Raw genomic sequence first — 24736 nt, 5'->3', positions numbered from 1 at the left:
AAAGTGTATGTAAAGTCAAAAATCTTTTTGTTAGCTTTGAATAAAGTAATAAAGGTTTTTATTCCTGTCTGTGAACCCCAGCTAGGAAGATTCACCCTCTCTGCTCTCTATTGGTCCCTTGTCACCCAGACAAACAGTAAGTAGAAATTCAATATTTTGAGCTGTCACCAAAACATTAACAGAGGGGAAATCATGGTGACAACTGACTAATAGGGGATGTCCCTTCCTTTGGAGAGATTTAATCTAATTTCCTACAGTTTGATGAGAGGAAGTAAGGCACTTTTCACACTTCCTGATCAGGTCCGCCTGGCGGTTTTTCAAGCAGACCTGATCGGACGCTCCATTCAGCCCGGATGTCACCGGTAACATGTCTGCTGACACCCGCTGCTATCTGATCCGATCCTGTCTGTAAAAATCTGACTAATGTAGACCTTATTTTCCATCCATCAGATGTGATCGGATAAAACGGACAGGTGGTCCATTTTCATCCGATCTTTCCATAGAAGACAGCGGTGCTCTGACAGGTCCGTCTCTGCACAGAGACTGGAGACTGATCTGTCATCTGCCTACTCAGCAGGGATCAGCGGATTGGTCCTCCGCTGAGCAAAACGGAGTCCACTGGAGATCCTACGGCAGCAGTAGGAGGGGCTGAGATTCCCCTCTGATGTCAGCCTGCCAGCAAAGGGAGATTGCGTGATCACACAACAGTGCTGTGCACAAAGGCATTCAGGATTATAATTTTCAAAAAACTCATACACAGTACTTAATATCTTCATACAACAGAGGGGGTGCCATTTGTTTTTCAATCTTACTTTAAAACTGCAGGGAAAAACAGCAGGAGGAGAGGGGAGGGAAGGTGAGGAGATTGGCTCTCACACACAGAAATGACAAGTGGGGGGGGGGGGGGAGAGACAGCATACAGCGGGGTGAAGGAGGCACGTAAACTGACCACAATATCATGGATGAGCAGCCATGATTACCGTGGTCAGTACACCTAGGGGGCACATAAACAGGAAGGATCAACCAGGTATTTTACAACATAGAATAGGACAAATGACACTGCAGAAGCGCTGTGGTATTTATCATGCTTTAAAAGAACAGAAGTTTTCTTTTTTTCTTTTTAGGGTTACAACTGCTTTAAACTTTAGTAGATGAAAACCCTGCTGTTAACAAATAAGCAGAACATTAGGCTGACAAACACTGTTTGCATAGTTTTTCAAACCATAAAAGTTAAAATACATTACACTTCTTAGATTTTTTAAGAAGTCACACAACTGAGCTTTCTTTTCCTTAGTGTCTGCAGGGTCTAGGCTTTGGGCTTGGTGAAGACAATAGTGCATTGCACTTCCTGCACTGTTCCATCCTCGGGCAGCTATACGTCATGCTGCCTTTGGCATAGCTTTCTGTAGTTCTCCAGCAGGAGGGCATGCGGGCCTGACAATGCTAATGCTGAAAGAGGAGCCTGCAATTACCATTGTCACTTGCGTTTAGCCCCTCTAACCGAAGACACTGGCAGGATCAACACATAATTAAAGTGGTTCTAAAGCCTAAAGGTTTTTACCTTAATGCATTCTATGCATTAAGGTTAAAAAAAAAAAAAAAAAAAAAACTTCTGTTTCACAGGATTCTCTCCTCACCCCCTTTTTATTACCTGAGCTCAATCAAGATTCAGTAATGTGCATGAGAGCAGAGGCTCTATATACTCTCTCCCTCCTCACTGGGCAGAGTGACCTCTGCTGTCAATGAAATTCTGTGTGTATTGACACTGCCAGTGTGGCTCAACCAGGCTCCCCTATCCCTCAGAGCTGGATTGAGCCACACTGGCAGTGTCAATACACTCAGACAGGGTGCATTGGAAGAGAGTATGCAGGAATGTCTACATAGCAGATGGCTTTCTATGGGTTCATTTGCCAGAGGGGAGAAGCCAGGATACCCCAGAAGAGGAGGTTCAGGGCTGCTTTGTGCAAAACTATTGCACAGAGCATATAAGTATGACATACTTATTTTATAAAAAAACAGCAAAAAAACTTTACAATCACTCAATATTGTGCACACACATTTATACAAAGTTGTATATTTTGCAATTTTTTGAATGCATGTGTACTTAGTAAAAATTCATAAAGGCGTTTAAATAGAATGACAATTCTTTGCAGCATATAACATAACCCATAGGAATTTTATAGGTATTACAGCATAACAGGTTTATTTACCCTTGTGCTTTGTGATACAGTTAAAGGGAGTACCTGTGTGTCAACAAAATCATGATTGGCCAGCTAGTTAGCCACTCAGGCACTTGTCCGTTATCTCTCACCTGTGTCTCATGTATGCAGCCAGAATATCCAGCTCTCATTGGGCAGCCCTGGTGGACTGTTAGAGCTTTATTACAGTCAACTGTTTTAGTCACCCATTCGGCAGATCTCATCCCATTTTCTGATTCTTTGTGATGGTGTCATTAGTAGGCATTTTCATTTTATCTAAGGCTCCATGCACACTTGGCTTAAAAAAATGCCAGTTCCCTTGGCAGGAAAACAAAATGCTCCTATAGACCATTTTTGTACAAGATTTTAAGAGAGCTTAGGAGTGTTTAGAGTTTTTTTTTTCTGCAAGAAAGCTCTAATGAAAAAACAAGTTTTTTTTTCTTGCCTCTAAATGCTGAGCTTTAAATATGCCTCTAAACATCCTAATGTACATGGAAGCACAGTAGAAGCAGCGCTCTTTCAGCCAGTATGAATGAACCCTTAAAGCGGTAGTAAACCCGCATTTTTTTTTTTTTTTTTTTAAAAACCTGCAAAGCAAAAGGCATAATGAGCTAGTATGCACCGCATACTAGCTCATTATGAAATACTTACCTTAGAACGAGGCCCCGACATCTCGCCCGATCCACGCCGAGGAAGCCGACATGCTCCCTCGGCGTCTCTTCCGGGTATCGCGGCTCCGGCGCTGTGAGTGGCCGGAGCCGCGATATCGTCACTCCCGCGCATGCGCGCGGGAGATTTAAATCCGGCCGGACGAGCGCTGCCGGATTTTCGCGGAGAGAACCCCCTTGTGCGCATGCGCCGCTGCAGTCAGCGGCGCATACCGAGGGGAATATCTCCTAAACCGTACAGGTTTAGGAGATATTTTTTTTACCTACAGGTAAGCCTTATTATAGGCTTTCCTGTAGGTAAAAGTTAAAAAAGTGGGTTTACTTCCACTTTAAGCAGAATGGACCAAGGTAATGGTGATTATTTATGTTTGCCTGTGCTTCTTTAGCCTGCTGAAATAATTTGTAATATATTATTTTGCTTAAAAAAAAAGTGGCTCCTTAATAAACACCTTTATCTATCAAAAGAAAAACCTCTGTTCCATCATTTGTATTATTATAAGGTTAATAAATGTTCATGTGCTACTAAGGTTCCTGTATGACATCCCATGACCTACTTCCATGACTTTCATGCATTAAACTTGTACGTGGTGTTAAAGATCAACATAATGTTCACAGATGGCCTCAGAGACAGTGTATATTGGTAGAGCATATTTAGCTGGGAAATTGATCTTTTTCTTTTAAAAGTAACTTACATTCAGCAATGTGATTAATTTCAGTTAAAAAAAAACACATTTCATTACAGGTATTTTTTTTTTTTAGAAACACTTTTTTAGAAAGCATTTTTTTCCCAACACTTCATATTCCTGATATGTGCCTACTGTACCATTTACTTGTATGAGAAAGTATCCTGTTCTCTTTGTATTGCTTCCCTTTATGTGAAATTCCTGGTGTTCCTGCCAGTCTCTCTGCTTGCCTATTAAAATCTGACCACACTAAACAGGAGAGCACAATGTGGTCAGTTCTCTAGCTATGCTGAATGGATTGTTTTACAAGGTGATTATTTACAATCATGTTAAAGCGGGAGTCCGCCGGGAGTTCCGCCGTTTTTTTTTTTTTTAAAAGCCAGCAGCTACAAATACAGCAGCTGCTGACTTTTAAAATAAGGACACTTACCCGCCCAGCGCGCCCGCGATGTCGGCACCCGAACCCGATCTCTCGATCATCTCTCGGGTGCTGCCGCCACCATCTTGGGTATGGGAATCAGGAAGTGGAGCCTTTCGGCTTCATTTCCCGGTTCCCTACTGCGCATGCGCGAGTCGCTCTGCGCAATAAGGATGGACTCGCTGCCTCTGGGATCTGTGTGTTTCCCAGCAGGCAGCGGGGGACTTTCGGAAAGGGGTGTAGATCTACGCCCCTTTCCGCAGAGAGCTATCCCGGAAGTGGGTGCAGATACCTGTACTGTACAGGTACCTGCACCCCCCTCCCCCCTGAAAGGTGGCAATTGTGGCGCCGGAGGGGGGGGAGGATTCCAATGAGCGGAAGGTCCACTTTAGGGTGGACCTCCGCTTTAATAACTGTGCTAGGTAGAATGTGAATTTGTAAATATCCCCTGCCCTCTATTGTCTTATTGTGTCTCTACCTCTGTTGGTGTTTCAGTTTTTACCATACTTATATAATGTGATGTCTCTACAGCTCCCTATTGTCATTAGGGATTGTATTTGTGTTCAAATATACCATGGGCCCTAAGTAAATCGTATGGGGTTGAGATTTAGGGTACCGTATCCAGGAGATTTTTTTTTAAACGATAATGCACTTCATGGCCTTTGAAATACAGTATGACCAGCAGGCTTAAAAGAGTCAGTTAGGTGGTCGTTGGATAAGTTAGCACCCTAACTTATGAATAAACTTAAGAAGGGACACAGGGCAGCCATAGTGGCAGTGTATTGGAAACTGCTGTAGGAAAAGGATAGGGAAAGCACACAAGCTGCATAGGGACAGATTAGGGTCAATTAGAAAATTGTACTTTAATTCTGATTGCTAAATCTTTGGGCAATCAATCCGTGTGCTGTCTTTTTTTCTGTTTTGTTTCTTATTATAGAGGACTCTTTGTCTTTAATTTTGATTGGTGGTCGATTTGAGGTCAGCTGTTTGTTTCACCTGCTGACCATTCCATAGCAAATGTTTCTTCATGTTAGGGGTAGTATTTAAGGGTCTTTACTTTATTTCTTTTTTTCATTTATTTTTTACATACCATATTTATCGGCATATAACACACACTTTTTTCCTCTTAAAATCAGGGAAAAATCGCGGGTGCGTGTTATACACCGATCCCCCGCCGTTTTGAGCCTCTGGGCGTCTTTTGGCCATCTTCAGCTCTTATCGGCGGCTTTCAGCCACCTTCGGCTGTTCTCAGTGGCTTTCGGCCGCCTTCGGCTCTTCTGGGCGGCTTCCGAGAACGCCGTAAGCTGCTGAGAACTACCGAGTGCCTCCGAGATACACAGGACATCCGGCTCTGTATCTCGGCGGCGCCATTTTTAAAAGGAAAACCTGCAAAAAAACTGACAAGGCTGCAAATGACACTGACAAGGGTGTAACGATGGAGAAGGCTGCATGACAAGGCTGCAAATGATGGACAAGGCTGCATGACATGGCTGCAAATGATGGACAACGCTGCATGAGAAGGCTGCAAATGACACTAGTAAAGGTGCAATGATGGACACTGATAAGGCTGCATTGATGGGCATTTAAATGTAAGTTTTTTTCCCTTAAACTTCCCTCCTAAACTTGGGGTGTGTGTTATATGCCGGTGCATGTTATACGGCGATAAATACAGTATGTATATTTTATGTTAAAAAGGGTCCTCTTCAGGTGTGACATGCTCAAAGTGCATTATTTACTTGTTATTGACCATCTATACCTGGCGCTGCCTTTTGTTTGCAGAACATTACTGCATTGTTTTAAAGAAATAAAAAGCCCTGTGCAAGAACAGTATGCACTTAAACCACGTCACATTATATTGCTACATTTTCCTATCCTCATAAAAAAAAAGTTGGGTATACACATTTTAGGCCTATTATTTCTAAAATCCATTCTACAATTTTCTGAAAGTGCTGCTGGCCAATTTTGATACTGATGAATCATCTGCATTATCTAAATTCTTGTAGTAAAACCCTAGCCTGTGCAATCTGTCCTTAGTAAATTGGAACCTGACCTTCCTATTTAAAATTGTCCTTCTGCTGGCAATTTTTATATTACAGTATTCTCTGGGGTTTGTTAATGTTTAATGAGAGTTTGATAGAAATTGGGCAGTTTTGCATGAGCGAGAACAAGGAAAACCTCCGTGAACTACTGGTCAATTTCTATCTGCCAGACAAAGTGGGCTTATTACTGTTTGAAAAAAAGCATTTGTTGCCACTAAAACTAACTTTAAAAAAATGCCCAGATCAGGGTGCACCTGCTGTATGTAAGCTAAGCTATTTCAATTTCGAAGCTGTTCTTGAGACTGTCTGTCTGTGTTTTAAGGTATCCTCCAACCACATTATTTAAAAGATTAAAAAGATGTCTTTTGACTGTATGGATTTTTTTTCTTTAATATTTTTTTTTTTTTGAATGGGTCCATCTCTCTAAAGGCAGTGCCCAGCTTCTTTGGTGTTTTCTTATAGTAATTTAAACCTAAAAATGGCAAAGAATCTTCAAACAGGATTTGTCCCCAATAGACCCAAGCTAGGTTTGGGTGTGCCACATTTCAAACAGTATTTGCCAAACCTTTAGTGAATCAAACCTAGGCAGATTTGCCCATCCCTAACTGATATATCTATCTGTGCTGCTCTGTTTTATTTCCTGTGTTGTTTGATTTCTACATCTTAACCACCCACTCAACCCTTCTGTGTGGCTGTGTTGCTGCATTTTCAAACATAACCCCATGCAAATACTAGGGTCACATACAGTAACTGCATGCAAAGCAGGAATACTGTATAGTGGCAAATAGTTATGTAAAGTTCTCTCTCTCTTTTATATACTGTATATATATATATATTTTTTTTTTTTTGCTATGATTATGAATGTTTTAGTTTAAATTAAAGTGGTTGTAAACCTTAGGCATGAAATATGAACAAAACACATCCTTCTATACTGTGTACGTGTCTCAATCCAAAGCACTGTGGGGTGTAATTTCTCTCTGCTGCCTCATTCTTCTTATATCTGTATAAGACACTTTTGATTATTTTCCTGATACCAAGAGATAAAAAGGCGATAGAGAGGAGACTGAGAACTGCACTGTGAGACTTCAGATCCCTTCTGCTGCTAGAGCTGAGAAATAAATCCTTTGATTTGTGTGCAATGTATGTATGATTGTGCGTACAACGTATGTAGGAGGAATTGTTTAATTTCTGTGTATCACCTAAGGCCATTCACTTTACTAGGTATATGTAAGGGATTATAACCACTGTAACTGAAATTAACCAAAGTCCAGAATTAGTTTGGGGGAAGAGTTAGAACTTCTGTAAGTTTTTCAAAGCTGTCTCTGTCCCTCTTGAGGATATTCTTCTTTTGTACTTTAAATGTTGTCTTTGTTCTCTCCTCCTGTTTTGTCTGACATGTCTCTTGGACATGAAGTGAGGCGAAACATACCTCATGGGGACACAGGAAAAACAGTGGTTTAAGTCTTCCTCAATTTATTAGCAAATCTTTTACCTGCTGCCTGTGGCCCTGTTGGGGAGATTTACACTCTCTTCCTGTTTTACATCCATCAAGCAGATGGCAAATGGAGAAAGGTCTCCCAAATGAGGACAAGACAACAAATTGTTGGCAGAAGTTCTAATTCTTCCACGCTCTAAAACTAAAAATAAAGAAGTAGCTTTTGGCTAATGCAGGGTTTAAACATATTTTTAATACATAAAAATGTGTGTTAAATAATTTTACAAAGACATTTATGATTCATTTAACCATTGTTTTAAGATGTCAAAAATAAAAGGAAAGTTAAAAAACACAGATACATACCTGCATTAGTGCATCGCCTGTGAACAGTAACCCACTCTGATCAGCTGAAGAGCAATAAAAGCAACACTCTTTAAGTAATATAATAGCAGTACAATGGTAATAATAATAATATATATATATATATATATATGTATATATATATATATATATACATATATATATATATATACATATATATATATATATATATATATATATATATATATATATATATATATATATATATATATATATATATATATATATTTTAATTGAATACGTTAATATTACATTTGCATAAATGTGAATTACCTGGTTGATCTTTAAATATTTTAGATATCACAACAGGTACTTTATGCTGTGCTCCACCCTGAAAAAAGATAGGTTTACTAGTGATTTATAACATCTACTTGCAAAACAGATTATTTTTATTGGTCATTTTCAAATAAGTGTTATGTACAATTTTTTTAAAGCCAATTTGAACTCTCAGTTTAAATCATCTAAATTCAGTGTGAATCAAAACAAAAGGTGTACAGAGACTTTGCATACCATTTTTTGATTCATTTAGCTAATTAAAAACAAAAGTTCAATTAGGCTTTAAGGCACAATTAAAATAAAACAGGCCTTTAAATAAATGTTTTAAAGATATTTTAAAGAACGAATATGTTAAGTTTCAGGAGTACAATCTACCCACTGTTCTTTTATCCCATAGAAAAATTACTAACGCCGTTGATAAGCTTTATTTAGCCTAATATGGAAATGGGGCATAATGTAGTGCTGATAAATAACACAAATAAAGTGATATAGGTGAAACAGTTCAGGAAAAAATGTAATCAATAATGTTTTTTCATGTAAATAAAACAAAAAATAAATCAAATGTACACATGTGAAAAGTGACATGTGAAAAAAGATGTATGAAACAAATGAAATCAATAGAAAGATCTGTTGGAAGAAGCCTATACATCAACCACTAAATAATAGTAAATCAAAAGTGAAATGAACTGGCACTGTCCAACATGGGAAATCTATAGGAAAAGGTCTGTAAGTCCATCACCGAGTAATAATAGATCAAAGGTTGATTGAAGTGACACTGTCCAGTATAGAAAACATCAAAGGTGGTATATCTTCAACAGAGGAAAGAGGTGTATGTACTCTTACCGGATCAGGTGGACTTAAATGTCAACGACAAAGAGTCATACAGGCAGGGTGCTGAAATCGGCAAATACACGGAAATCCAAAGGGTCCAGAACCTCCGAAGGGGAATCCAGGGATGTTGTGAATGGCCATCAAATGAACCTCCAATGGAAAGAGCACCAAGACTTCATCCTAGATGCAAAAAGATCAACTGGACAGCAGAGCCACTCTCATCCGGATGGTATGTGAAGAAAAAAAATAGCTTCCACATAGTGTAGGTCAAACAATGAAGTTTTTTATTTCTAAAAACAGGCATACAGCAATACAGATAAAAATTGTGATCACAAATAAAAATGCAGGGCAGTGTGAGGAGCGATAAGCCTAGCTCGACGCTTTTTGACCAAAAAGGCCTTAAACTGGACATATACCAGCCTCACTAAGCCTCACTATGAGGACCAATCATAGAAGGGAGTGCTGATCACATGGGTATAGAAACTGGTCGGGAAATGTATGCAAATTACGCCTGAAGATTACATGGCTAACACAAGGCAAATACTTTGTTAAAAAGCCTGCAATCGGGTGAAATGGCCACATGACAAGCCAGGACATGACCGAAGCCAACATGAAAACCTGAAGCTATCCCATGTAAAATCGGCACTATCCCCTATCAAAAAGGCATGATCGTTCCCTAGAAATGGATAAATACATAAAATTGCCTCAGTAAATGTGTTCCCAACTAGACGGCATTGGCCACATGGCTGGAAGTAATCGCAACCGCTGGTACCCATCCGTTCTCACAGGAAACAGATCTCCTCGTCTCCTCGTCACAAGCCCGCAACCAAAATCACATGGCCGGAAGTAATCACAGCCGCCAGTATCAGACAAAACACGTGTCAAAACAACGGTCACGTGACAGAAGAGAAAACAGCTGACAACATATCAGGAAATATCTTGCCTCCAATGAAGAGATGAGGGTTAAATTGACCACATAGGATCAACCTTGAAACTGTGAGGCTAATGTGCCCCTAACTGGGCAAAAATGCCACAACAATAACAACCCTAAACTCTGCATAAATGCCATGATAAGGGCAAATGGGAGTGTGCAAACATTAACAAATGGACAATGAATGTCAGTGTAAGGATAAATGAATAAAAAATAGCAATGTGAACACTGATGTATACATGAAAAGAAGAAAAATACATTCAAAATGGACAATATATATATGTAGAAATGAATACAAATAAATGAATAAATCATGATAAAAATAAAATAAAGAAAGGGATGAACCTTAAACCTGATTGATGAAAGAGTTAATATCCCACTCCACATTCATGCGGAGTGAGTAGTAACGGTGAGTAGGATGAGTAGGCTGGTATATGCTCCAGGTGAAGGCCTTTTTGGTCGAAACACATCGGGCTAGGCTTATCGCTCCTCACATTGCCCTACATTTTTATTTGTGATCACAATTTTTATCTGTATTGCTGTATGCTGGTTTTTATAAATAAAAAAACCTAATTGTTTGACCTATGCTATGTGGAAGCTATTTTTTTCTCCACATACCATCTGGATGAGAGTGACCCTGCTGTCCAGTTGATCTGTTTACATCTAAGATCCAGTCTCGGTGCTCCTTCCATTGGAGGTTTGTTTGATAGTCATCTATAATACCCCTGGATTCCTCTTCTGAGGTCCTGGACCCTTTGGAGGCCCGTGTATTTGCCAATTTTGGCACCCTGCCTGTATGACTCTTTGTCGTTGACATTTGAGTCCACATACACCACTTTCCTCTGTTGAATATATACCACTCTTGATGTTTTCTATACTGGACAGTGTCAGTACATTCCACCTTTGATCCATTATTACTCGGTGATGGACTTACAGGCCTTTTCCTATAGATTTCCCATGTTGGACAATGCCAGTTCATTTCACTTTTGATTGATTATTATTCGGTGGTTGATGTATAGGCTTCCTCCAACAGATCTTCCTATTGATTTGATTTGTTCCATAAATCTTTTTCACATGTTACTTGTGTACATTAGAATTTTTTGCACTGTTTTATTTATATGAAAAAAACATTATTTATGCTACATAAACAGTGATCACAGCACCACAGGCAGCATCAATCTTTATTTTATTCTGTGTTTTATCAACTTAAAACTATTCCAAATGTGCAAAAAAAATTGCATATAAGCCTTTGAAAAACTCTTACTGACACATTGAGTCCCTTACTGTAAAACTATACATAATTTTTTGTTGAATGACTTGCTAATATCATTTTGTACAAATGTAGAGTTTTGGTTAATAGGGGACTGTTGATATGTGAGAGTGTATAAGGTATTACTTACTTTGATGCTTAGGCCTAATCCTCCAACAGGGTCTCTGTGAAGTGTAACAGTTCTGCGCTTTAAAAAATTGGAAAATAAATTAAATTTAGGTTAGTACTGTATATAAATTAACATAGCTAAAACAATCAATACCGCTGATGCTGTTCTTAAAATAAATGAATAAAAACGGAGTATTATTGTTTAATATTATGTCCTGTATTATTGTTTAATATTTTATTAAACATGTATTAAACCACAAAAGTAGCATTGGACTAGGAAATGGATTTGTCATCAATTAAGTTGATTTACTAAATTTGTCACTGTTTACATTGGTCCAGCAAACATGATCTTCCTTAAAATGCAAAGTTAGAGTTGAGCAATTATTCCATTAGTGGCATGCCTGTAATGCTTGTTTACTTGGAACATTGGGCATTTCTCTTTTGCCTTTTGCAAGCTAATCTAATGTGTCAACATTTTTAAATTATATTATTTTTGTGTTTTTAACCTAGATGTGAAAAGGGAATACATTACTATGGTCTAATATAGGGGTCCTGGACTAAATGCCTATTTGCCCTTGTTTAACCACTTGACCACTGGGTACTTAAATCCCCCTTCCTAACCAGACCAATTTTCAGCTTTTGATGCTCTCACATTTTGAATGACAATTACTCAGTCATGCAACACTGTACCCATATGGAATTTTTGCTCTTTTTTTCACACAAATAGAGCTTTATTTTGGTGGTATTTAATCACTGATGGTTTTTTATTTTTTGAGCTATAAAAGAAAAAAGACTGAAAAATCTTTAAAAAAATGCATTTTGGTTTCTGTTATAAAATGTTGCAGATTAGTCATTTTTCTTCATAAATTTTAGCTAAAATGTATACTGCTACACATCTTTGGTAAAAAAAAATAACCCAAATTGGTGTATATTATTTGGTCTTTGTGACAGTTATAGAGTCCACAAGCTATGGTGCCAATCTCTGAAAATTGATCACACCTGAAGTACTGATGGCCTATTATATTTTTTGAGACCCTAACAAGCAAGGAAAGTTCACATACCCCCCATTTTACCCCTTTTTGCAAAGTAGACATACAATATTTCTAACACATAGCATGTACATACCAAAAATTACACCCCAAATTAGATTATCCTACTCTTCCTGAGTATGGTGACACCACATGTGGGAGACTTTTCTACAGCCTGGGCACACACAGAGGCCCAACTTACAGGGAGCAACATCAGGTGTTCTAGGGGCATATATTTCTCAAATCTAATTTGACCACCAATTACAATTTTGTGAGGCACTGTAGTGGCATGGATGAGAACTGATGTGGCATGGATGAGCCGTGGATGGGGATGGCTGAGTACAGCTGGGTATGGCTGGGTATGGCTGGGTACAGCTAAGTATGGCTGAGTACAGCTGAATATGGCTGGGTATGGCTCAGTATGGCTGACTATGGATGGGTAAGGCTGGGTATGGCTGGGTATTGCTGAGTATGGCTGGGTATTGCTGAGTATCACTGGGTATGGCTGGGCATGACTGAGTACGGCTGGGTGGGGCTCGGTATCACTGAGTATGGCTGGGTATGGCTGAGTAGGACTGAGTATGGCTGGATATGACTGGGTATCGCTGAGTATGGCTGGGTATGGCTGGGTATTTCTGATCATGGCTGAGTATGGCTGGGGGTAGATGATTTGGCTGAGCATGGATGGATGGATGAGTATTGCTGAGTGTGCATGGCTGGGCATGGATGAATGGATAAGTATGACAGAGGGATGGTTGAGCATGGATGGATGGATGAGTATTGCTGAGTATGGATGGCTGAGCATGGATGGATGAGTATGACAGAGGGATGGCTGAGCATGGATGGATAGATGAGGCTGCAATGGGCACAGATCAGTGCTGTGGGCACTACAGATCAAGCCCACAGCACTGCTGCAACTGATCTCTCCCCTCTCAGCTCACACTGTACTGGTATCAGTACAGAGAGGGGAGAGAGGAACCAGACATGACGCCGGATTGTTTACAAATGATCGCTCCATCATTTGACAGAGCGATCACGTGGTAAACGGCCACTGTCAGCAGCCATTTACCGTGATCCGTGATGAGCAGGTCCCCTGGACCCGGCGGTCACAGATATTCCCAAAGTGCGCACCCCAGGGCGCGCGCTGGAGTGCGATTCTGGGAGGACATCAATGTACGCCCTCCTAGAGTTATCAAACCACGCTGTAGCCAACATTCTGCTATGGCCCGGTGGTTAAAGTAAATGTGGTTGAGCTCCATTGGATGTCATTTTCTTGGATTACCCAGCTGCTCTAGAGTAGCAGCAAAGAGTAAAGAAAACAAGCAGACCAGTACTTTCAGGAATAAAGGAGCATGTAATTTACTTTATGTGGCAGTGCTGAGACAATCACCAAGCATTGCCACGTGGTGCCATAGCCTTGTTTAAGCTATAAATTGAGCAGCTCATACCTTGTGTAGGTTGGCTTTTCTTCCTACAGCTAAAAGGGCAGTGGGGTGGCATACCTCCCAACCAACGCAGATTCTGAAGGACTGTCCCAGGATTTCAACTACTCCACTCTGCTCCACTAATGTATCTCAAAATGCCAGGTTATGCTACTGTACAGTACCTCTACCCAGTGTGGTGCTGTACACTGACCCATTGTTCACTGCAAGGGGGCCTCAAGAGTGGGCAGCAGCGAGATTGGGCAGTGACCACCACCATTTGACTTGGACCCTAGTCCAGGAAGTGTAGTGTCACTTCTCCTGGACTGTGCGTGGAACCTTTTAAAATATTTGTGTGCATAGTAGAAGGTTGAGTCTGGAGGAAAGGAACAGTAATCTGGCATTATAATGTCTGCATTTGCATTGCAACTGCATGTATGCCTGGCACATAAAATAATACAGTACACATTGCATACTCTGCACTGTGTGTTCCCTATTCCTCACCCACACATTCTGTAATCTGCCCTGTGCTTTTCCTATTCCCCACTGACTCATTCTGTACTTAATAATATACATTCCTTATTCCATACCACCTTTCTGTAGTCTGTGTTCTGCTTTTCTGGGGTTTTTGTGTGTTTTTCTTCCCATTGAATGCTAACACCATGACAATTGTGTCCTCAACTTACCTGCAGGCAGGACTATGTTACATACTGATCTTTGCACTCTGTATCATGTGCAGTGTATTCTATTTCTGATTTGTGCATTGTATAAGCCATGTAATACATTACATACTCCTGACTGCTGCGCTTAATATGTTATGATTCATATTATATAGTCCTGGCTGCAGCACTTGGTTAGCTGTGTTGTCCATTACTTACCCCTGTCCACACTGATTATTGTCTTAACAGTTGCTGTTTGTTGTGTAGTTCCCAGCTATTTTATTTAAGATAGGATCAGAAAAAGTGTTTGCCATATGCCTTTATTCTGTGCAGAGAGAGTAAATTGTAATGGCAGAGTTTAAATTTTTATTTTGATCCCGTGTGCTGAGGGATTTATATGCCTGCAAGACTCTCATTTGTGACACTGTAATTAAGGAATATTTTGTGAGTAAAAGGAATGCAACATATGTGTTAAATTTAGACTACATGTTTGTAGGTTTTTGCTTTAAATCCTTCCTGGAATTGAAGGGATTTCACATCCTTCCTGGAAGGATCCCTTATATGCTGTAGGTGGAGACTAGCAATAAGCAGATGTTGTTAGCTGATGGGAAGAAACAGAGAATGGGATAATAATGTGAAATTATTTCTTTGCTACCCCAGAATGGGCACCCCTACTACCGGGAACTGAAGATACACTGCAACATAAAGAGAAACTGTTTGTTGCTGAACACACTACCTTAAAAAATTGAGGTGTATCGATCTGTGGCTGCTTGAAGTTTCTGTTACCATTGATGATGTAAAGTAAGATAATACCATCAAGTAAAAGCTAGACTGTGCATCTCATGAAGAAGTGCACAATGAGTTATAGAATCCTGGTGGAGAAACTCAGTGAAAACTTGGCCACGGTAGGGGTTGGTGGTGGATAGGGAAGTAAGAGATCTATCCTGTAACCATGTGGAAGAAATCAGGCCTAATGCAAAAAGTGTCCACAGCCAGAGGGGATTTATTGTCAAGGGTGACCAGTAGTATGGTGAGGGGGTGTTAAGGGCACTGCATGTCTAGGACTTCTGTATGGGCTGAGGACTATGATTGGCTTGTATGTTAGGCCTGAGTAAGCCCAGTCTTTAGAGGAGTCCTGGTGGAGGGCATGCAGGCACCTTGAGCACAGTTGGATCTGCCTACGAATAGGCTCAGCCTCTTTTAAGTCTCACCCAGTTATGAGTGTAATTGAAGCAATCCCATGTTGCAGGTCCTTTTTTCCCTAAGGTGTCCCTCTTTCTCAAGCTCTAACGTTGGGAGGTATGGCAATAGGAAGTTGAGAATGTTCTGGTGAGGAAGGAATAAAAGTATAATTTCTGATTTTCCTTGCACTAGAAATGCAAAGGTTCACATTTAAAGTGTATACAGACATGTATAACATATAGAAGAGTAAAAGTAAGTTACCAATCCAATGGTGAAAAGGAGAAAGTAAAGTGTGCCAATTAACACTTATCAATTTGCCTGAGTGTGTGTGTAGTGAATAATGGAATATTGTCTTTTTACAAAACATGTATCATCTCCATTAGCCTACTTTGAGGGTAAGAAATAGTGAGAGGTCCCCGAGCATAAAAAGAATGGAAATAATGTACACATTTTATACAGACTCTGCAAAGAAAAGAACATTTCCAGTTGTGCAACACTAGCTATACTGTGACTTAGATAAATAAAAACGTTCACAGGCAACACTAATAACTCCTTTCATATACACACAAATGCTACTTCATGCGTCATAATACTCTGCCTCATCTATCTAAAATATACACTCTTAAAGTGCATCCATTGGTGGAAGGGGAATAGGTTAAGCATCAATAAATAAGTGTTAGAGCTGGCCTTCTCAGGAGCATAGACTTGATAATGACCCATACCTCAGTCTCCCTTAATGTAATACTATGAAGACACCATACCAAGGAATCTGTGTAATATTCACCCTTGTACTTGTCTCCCTATGGGTGCCATTATCCAGGCATATCAAAATATTAATCAAAGGAGAAACTGGCCATTTGCAGTCATATACTCTTCTTCTGAGGTCTTACTTACAGAACGCATTGAGACTCTTGATTGGCTCTGAATGGACCTTAGATTGTTAATTAGCTCAATAACAAGTGTACCTCATGGAGGTATGCATTGCCCAGTGCTGAATCTTCCTGTCGGTAGATATGTCATTCATTTAGCTCATGAGTACATAATGGCAGAACAGAATTTTGCACCTACCATGGTATCTTTTAAAAAGTGGACAAGGGTCTAGGCTGTAACAAAAATTTTAATTGTATTGTATTTCCAGATGTAATTCTAAGTTCATAAAATATTATCCATCTTATTTCTGACAATCTGAATAGTGTGGCACCGTTCCTATGTCTCTTTGCCACAGTGAAAGCTGAATTCCAGGAAGAGATAAAATATACAGATTAATGCAGCTCTGTAGTTCACTTTTTAGAAAAAAAATAATAAATGCACATTTTTTTGCAGGTAACAAAAATTTGCATTTATTCTTTTTTTTTTATGGAGCCTGTAAAGCAGTGGTTCTAACTCCTGTCCTGAGGACCACTAACAGGCCAGATTTTAAGTATTACCTTGGGGAGATGCAGACTAGAATATTGCAATCACTGAGCAGCAAATTAGATCACCTGCGATGTATTTCAGTTATCTTCCAAACCTGGCCTGTTAGTGGGTCCTGAGGACAGGAGTTGAGAACCACTGCTGTAAAGCATTGCACCAGCAATCAGCTGTACTTTGTGACAGAGCGGTGTAAATCTAAAAAATGAGTGGACAGAACTACAAATCTTTTGGCAGGTAACGCAATTACTTTGTATGTATGCGTGTGTTTCAGGTGCATATTTAGTTGTTTATGTGAAGTTGCATGCTAGAAGTCATGTCCTAGGTGCTTCATATATGAAGACCAGCATGCCATGCACAGAGAAATAAGGGCAGAACTTTTATATGCATGAGTGATAGTAAGTAATTCTACATTCCGCTCATACTTCTAAATAATGCTGCTTGAAAGATTAAATTGTAAACATTTAAAACTACTTAGCTATGTATTTTGTACAGAATAGTTGTATACTCTAAATTCAGATTTGCGTTGAAAATGAAAGGGGGTGACCCTTAATTTTAAATCTTATTCCATGTCCTTTTATATTTCTCAATTTTGTAATTACTAAATGAGGGTCAAATGAGCAGTTCAGAGGAAGAATAAAGGAAAAGTACAAATTAATTATTAGGTGGAGGTTCAAATGTGATACAAGGTCATACTTTGAAATTACTTTTTTCAGTTCCGAAACCATGCAATATTCTTCAGTAATTAAAATAATTATTGTGCTTGCAGCTTACTTCAGAAATTAGCATGAACATTGTACTTAGAAAAATTCTGATCTACTCTAAAATTATTGCCAGGCATTTAAAATCTCTTAAACATTTAGACCAGGCGGGGTTTGTTTCCCACAAAGAGGTAAAATATACCACTGCTAAAGTCCTAACTTTGATGAACTAATCTAAGAAAAACAAAACGCCCCTCTGCTTCTTAGACATCATAAACGTGTTTGACTGCTTAGGTTAGCCCTTCATGTCAGAGACTCTGGGATTGATTTACTAAAAGCAAATAGACTGTGCACTTTGCAAAGTGCAGTTGCACTCTGCAAGTGCAGTCTCTCTAGAGTGCAGTCTCTAAAGCAGGTAAGGCTTCAATTTGCAAAGAGTATCTAATTACCTGCAAGGAAAAAAAAACAGCATTTTTGCTTGCACATGATTGGATGATGGAAGTCAGAAGAGTTTCTGCTCATTTACTAAGCTCTGGAGCAACTGCACTTGCAGAGTGCAACTGTACTTTGCAAAGTGCACAGTCTTTATCCCTTTAGTAAATCAACCCCATCTGACTAAGGCTAGGTTAATACATGTCTGGCTGCGATTTGCAATCTGGAGTCCTAAGTCCGGTTCAGTTTTACTCACCAGTTCAGGTGTGATTGCGGTAAAATTTTTTACTTGAACTTGCATCTAAAACAGACCCAAAATTGCACAGGACCCTTGTTAGAAATGGACTGCGGCCACCCCGGAAATGTGTGAACCTGCTCTATTGTAAGCCGGTCCAATTCATATGTCATGCAAATTCGATGCGGTTCAAAACACATCCAATTCGCATATGTGTGAACCTAACCTCAGATTGGGATACCATCAACCCTCTTAGTAAGAATACTGGGGCTGTATCAGTCTCCGACCACAAGAATTATACCTTACTACACATGGTCGGAATTTCAGATGGAAAAGGTCCGATCGGATTATGTTGTCTGAAAATCCGATCATGTGTGGGCTCTATCAGACTTTTTCCGTCGGAAATACAGATGGAAAAAGTTTGAGAGCTGGATCTAAAATTTTCCGACAACTAAATCTGATCTGACTTCTTCTGATCGTTTGTAGAGAATTCTGACAGACAAAGTGCCACGCATGCTCAGATTAAATTATGAGACCAAAGCTATTGGCTACTAGCCTCTATGTAGTCCCGTTGTATGCAATGAATGTCACCTCGTTCCATACGATTGGATTTTACGACAACTTTGTGCGACCGTGAGTATGCAAGACAAGTTTGGCACAAAATCCATCTGAAAAAATCAGATCGATTTTGTTGTCGGAATGTCCGACCGTGTGTTCAAGGCATAAGAGTCAATGGGAACCTATCAGATCAAGTAGTCATAGGAAATGGAATGAGACAGGAATGCTCTATCTCGCTTGTCCTTTGGATATATTATAGAACATTTGGCCATTGCCATTAAAAATAATCCCTCAGTACATGGTATTGGGATAGGCTACATGGAATGTAAAATGTGGCTTTCTGCTGACTACTTATTGTTATGTATTTCAAATCCTCAGATAGCCTTTAAAACGCCAATTCAAGAATTTAATGAATTTGCTGCAGTTAGTAATTTCAAGGTTAATATAAATAAAACAAAGATGTTGAGGGTATCCCTACTTGAGGAGGAGGTAAATGTCTTAAAGAAGTAATTCTCATTTTACTGGCAAGAGAAAACTCTGAAATACTTGGGTATTTGTTTGCCTATGAGAGAGGAGGATTTATATACGTTAAACTACCAGCCGCTGATTGCCCTACCACAACAGAAAGTAAAACAGTGGGCAAGTTGATGTCATTTGTGGTTGAGTATAGGCACTATTTAAAATGGATAGCCTTCCAAGATTTTTTAATGTATTTCAGATCTTACCAATAGGCCTCCCTAAAAAGTTTTTTTCAAACAATATGCTCTAAAACCAAAAAATATATTTGGACCAGCTCTAAACCAAGATTAAAATGTGATGCCCTTACAAGGAAGAAACACCAAGGCGGATTAGGATTACCAAACCTAGCACTTTATTGTAAAGCAGTTCTTATGGCTAGACTCATACATAGTATATATTATTCAAAAAACATAAACAATGGGTGCAGATAGAAGCTCTTCTATCCCCACTCCCTTGGGATCACTTAATAAAGACTACAGCCATCTCAACATATGTAGGCCCAATGACATCAATTTTGGGTAATCCAGATTTCCCACCAGGACTACTCAGGCAGGGACTACTTGGGTCAACCTCCCTCTTTATCCCTCCAATACCTAATGCTCTCTGAGGGAATAACATAAAAGCCTTAAGGGAACTAATAGTGTGTAGGGATGGGCAAATGGTTTCAGCTCGAGCATAAGTTCAGGCCGAACTTTAGCTGTTCAGACGTTCGACGAACAAACAGGTAGTTCGTCCATTTGTTTGCCCCCTCTAACTGACCTTAATGCATTGCAGTGCTGAACAGTGCATTGCAAGCCCTGATTGGCTGAAGTGGTGAAAGCTTCAGCCAGTCAGGGCACAGAGCACTGTCAGAGTCATGATCGGACACTGTCATCATGACTTTATCCAATCATGGCCCATTCCTGCCCCACAGTATAAAATTATTCTTTCAATGACAGCCATTTACAGTATGATTTTGGTGCGGAGAGAGATAGAACAGGGCTCTGTTCAGTGCTATCAGTTAGTGCACTATACTGTGCTATTTTGCTTTATGTGTCAGTGTAGAATATTAGTTTAGTGTCAGTTTAGGGATAATGTGAGTGTAGGGAGGAGGAACATCATTCAGCTTTGCATAGTGTGCAGCTAGAGTAAGGACAGCTCAGATAGTTTCACTGTAGTGTAGTGAGACCGTGTCATTCATACATACATTAATGTAGAGTAGGGACAGCTCAGATAGTTTCACTGTAGTGTAGTGAGACTGTGTCATTCATACATACATTAGGGACAGTTCAGATAGCGTCAGTGTAGTTGAACACATCTATTTGATTGTGTTACTGCCAGTTTAATGCCATTCACTTCTGTGTGCGTTAATGCCAGTTTAACACCCTTTACTTCTGTGTGCGTTACTGCCAGTTTAACGCCATATCGTTTTGTGTGCGTTACTGTCAGTTTAACACCATATCATTTTGTGTGCATGACTGCCAGTTTAAATGCCATATAGTTCTGTGTGCGTCACTGCACATTTGGTATATTATATTGCAGTATATTATAGTGTATCCGTGGAGTGTGTCTGTGTAGCTTTAGTACTTTAAAGTGCACCAAACACCTCTTTACATTGATTAAAGTACATCTACATACAGATTTCAACTTCTTTTCATTTGCTTATAAGCACCGCCCCCTCATCCCAATAATATCTGGGAGGAGAACAAGGAGAGGCAGACTGTTAGGGAGCCAGCAACAAATGCGTCCACAGGCAAAGGTGGATGTGGTGGTCACTCCTCAGGCAGGGCATCATTTTCTCTGTTTAGTGAGTTTGCCCATGCTATCCAACCACAGCTTGCAGAAGAGGTGGTGGACTGGCTTACTAAACCTTCCTCATCCTCCTCATTCTCTGCCATGCAAGTAGAGACAAGTGCGCAGTCCCCTGCAGTTGCCAGAGTGGATAAACCTGCCTTCTTGTCCACATCTATTCCTGGCATAGCCCCAATATCAGCCATTGAGGAGTCAGCTGAGTTATTTGTCCCCCAAAAGTAAAAAATATTGCATTTTTTTTTCAAAATTGTTGCTCTTTTTTTGTTTATAGCGTAAAAAATTAAAACCGCAAAGGTGATCAAATACCACCAAAAGAAATCTCTATTTGTGGGGAAAAATAGACATCAATTTTGTTTGGGTGCAATGTTGCACGGCCATGCAATTGTCAGTTAAAGCGACACAGTGCCAAATCGCAAAAAATGCTCTGGTCAGGAAGATGGTAAAATCTTCCGGGGGTTAAGGCGTTAATCTATTTTTACAGTGCTTAGAGGGTATTTTTTCTATATATTTTTTGTTCTAATAATGTTTATTTGGTATATGAATACCTTGGTTTGGTCCTCCATTCAACCACTTGCCCTTTTCCCATTTCTTTTCCCAATATTTTGCACTAATGAGGAAATCTCAAGTATGTCTGGTTCCGCTCCACATCCCCATCGATTTGGGGGCGATCCAGTTCAATGCAGAGGGTTTCTCAATCAGGTTTAGATATACTTCGTTTCCCATGGATAGAAGCAAAGTAGGTTTTGTGATATCTTTACTTTCTGAGAGAGCCTTGGCCTGGGCTAACCCTCTATGGGAGACGCAAAAACCTGTTGTCTTGAGTTACTGTGTTATGTGTTCTGTCTAAGGCCGCGTACACACGCGCGGACTGTTCGCCCAACCTTGTTCGGCAAACAGTTTGTCAAACAGTCCGCTCAAAATTTGCATGAGCGGACTTGCCCACACACGAGCGGACTGTTTGACGAACAAGGTTGGGCAAACAGTTCGCTCAACTTTTGAAATGAACGGACTCGCCCACGTAAGGAGGAGGCAAATCCGCCCATTTCAAGCGCGTGTACAGGTAGGCGGGGCCCGCGAAGGAGACGTCGCGGGCTCCGCCGCCTGGAATGGGCTTAAAGGGGAACCCCAACGCCGAAAAAAATCGGCGTGGGGGTCCCCCCCAAGTCCACACCAGACCCTTGTCCGAGCACGCTACCCGGCCGGCCAGGAAAGGGGGGCGAGCGAGCGCGCCCCCCCCCCTCCTGAGCCGTACCAGGCCGCGTGCCCTCAACATGGGGGGGTGCCTTGGGGAAGGGGGGGCCGCGCGGCCCCCCCACCCCAAAGCACCTTGTCCCCATGTTGATGAGGACAAGGGCCTCTTCCCGACAACCCTGGCCGTTGGTTGTCGGGGTCTGCGGGCGGGGGGCTTATCGGAATCCGGGAGCCCCCTTTAAGAAGGGGGCCCCGGATACCGGCCCCCCACCCTATGTGAATGAGTATGGGGTACAATGTACCCCTACCCATTCACCTGTGAAATAAAGTACAATAAAACACACAACACAGAGAAAAAGTATTTTATTGCACAGCCGGGGGTCTTCCGTCTTCGGGGGTCTTCTCGCCGGACTCCTCCGCTATGTGTGTGTAGCTCTTTTGCCAGCGGAGGAGTCCGGCTTTCTTCCTCCCCGCCGCCGGCCTCTTCTCCCGACTTCGGGGGTCTTGTCCCCCTCTTCGGTTCTTCTGCCGGGCCACCGCGCCTGGTCCGGTGGCCCGGTCTTCTGTCGCCGTCTTCTGTCGCCGCCTTCGGTTCTTCTGCCGGGCCACCGCGCCTTCTTGTAGCTCTTTTACAGGCGGTGGCCCGGTCTTCTGTCGCCGCTGTCGCCTTCCGTTCTTCTTCTTGTTCTTCTTGTTCTTCTCCAGGAGATGTTGACACGTCGCTCCCTCCGGCCGGAATGCCAGAGCCGCCCTGCGCTGTGACTTATATAGTGACAATGGGGCGGGGTCACATGGTATATGTCACATGGGTTGGTCACATGGGTTGATGTCACATGGGGACTATGACATCGTAAGGGGGCGGGGTCACCATGTGACCAACCCATGTGACATATACCATGTGACCCCGCCCCATTGTCACTATATAAGTCACAGCGCAGGGCGGCTCTGGCATTCCGGCCGGAGGGAGCGACGTGTCAACATCTCCTGGAGAAGAACAAGAAGAACAAGAAGAAGAACGGAAGGCGACAGCGGCGACAGAAGACCGGGCCACCGCCTGTAAAAGAGCTACAAGAAGGCGCGGTGGCCCGGCAGAAGAACCGAAGGCGGCGACAGAAGAACGGAAGACGGCGACAGAAGACCGGGCCACCGGACCAGGCGCGGTGGCCCGGCAGAAGAACCGAAGAGGGGGACAAGACCCCCGAAGTCGGGAGAAGAGGCCGGCGGCGGGGAGGAAGAAAGCCGGACTCCTCCGCTGGCAAAAGAGCTACACACACATAGCGGAGGAGTCCGGCGAGAAGACCCCCGAAGACGGAAGACCCCCGGCTGTGCAATAAAATATTTTTTCCCCCTGTGTTGTGTTTTTATTTGTACTTTATTTCACAGGTGAATGGGTAGGGGTACATTGTACCCCATACTCATTCACATAGGGTGGGGGGCCGGTATCCGGGGGCCCCCTTCTTAAAGGGGGCTCCCGGATTCCGATAAGCCCCCCGCCCGCAGACCCCGACAACCAACGGCCAGGGTTGTCGGGAAGAGGCCCTTGTCCTCATCAACATGGGGACAAGGTGCTTTGGGGTGGGGGGGCCGCGCGGCCCCCCCTTCCCCAAGGCACCCCCCATGTTGAGGGCACGCGGCCTGGTACGGCTCAGGAGGGGGGGCGCGCTCGCTCGCCCCCCTTTCCTGGCCGGCCGGGTAGCGTGCTCGGACAAGGGTCTGGTGTGGACTTGGGGGGAACCCCCACGCCGATTTTTTTCGGCGTTGGGGTTCCCCTTTAAGCCCATTCCAGGCGGCGGAGCCCGCGACGTCTCCTTCGCGGGCCCCGCCTACCTGTACACGCGCTCGAAATGGGCGGACTTTCCGAGCGGGAACAGTCCGCTCATTTCGAAAGTACAGCGGACAAGCCCACACACGGGCGGACTGTTCGCTCAAACACAGTTTCAGCGGACAGTTTTTCGGAATTTCCGAAAGACTTTGTCCGTCCAACTGTCCGCTGAAACTGTCCGCTGAAAGCCCACACACGAGCGGACTGTCCGCCCAAACACTGTTCAGCGGACAAGGTTGGGCGAACAGTCCGCCCGTGTGTACGCGGCCTCACTCATATGATTGTTAGTGTCATCTAGTTTTCATAATGCAGTTTTTGTTTTTAAATACCTTAATCAAGAGAAAAGGAATTTCGGGCACTAGAAGTCCCTTGCGACCATACAAGATAGAACCTGATGCACTGTGAAAGCTGACAATCACTGCAGTAGTCAGTGCTACTACAGTAATCTCAGCAATCTTTTGTGTCCTGTGCCGAGTGGCTGCCCTACTGTATAGTGACCTCAGGGGCGCTCACTCAGCATTGCTGCCATTCACAGAATACCATTCTTTC

The 24736-nt window shown here is 41.9% G+C and overlaps 1 protein-coding gene across 2 annotated transcripts in view; it reads right to left on the bottom strand.

Moving 5' to 3' along the window:
• SNTG2 (syntrophin gamma 2) overlaps positions 1-24736 on the bottom strand; it is a 787936-nt gene that overhangs the window by 369074 nt on the left and 394126 nt on the right. For both annotated transcript variants that reach the window (XM_077488701.1, XM_077488702.1), the window contains exons 3-5: positions 11261-11317; positions 8096-8153; positions 7805-7848 (exon numbers count right to left, since the gene is read on the bottom strand). In XM_077488701.1, coding sequence (XP_077344827.1) covers positions 7805-7848; positions 8096-8153; positions 11261-11317 — 159 coding nt within the window. The remainder of the gene's footprint in view (positions 1-7804; positions 7849-8095; positions 8154-11260; positions 11318-24736) is intronic.

This window comes from Lithobates pipiens, unplaced genomic scaffold, assembly GCF_037356315.1.
Source record: "Lithobates pipiens isolate NorthernLeopardFrog02 unplaced genomic scaffold, aLitPip1_a1.2 Scaffold_18, whole genome shotgun sequence".
In the NCBI taxonomy this organism is placed as follows: domain Eukaryota; kingdom Metazoa; phylum Chordata; class Amphibia; order Anura; family Ranidae; genus Lithobates; species Lithobates pipiens.
The sequence above is the reverse complement of the archived record's forward strand: the minus strand, read 5'-3'. Positions and strand labels throughout refer to the sequence as shown.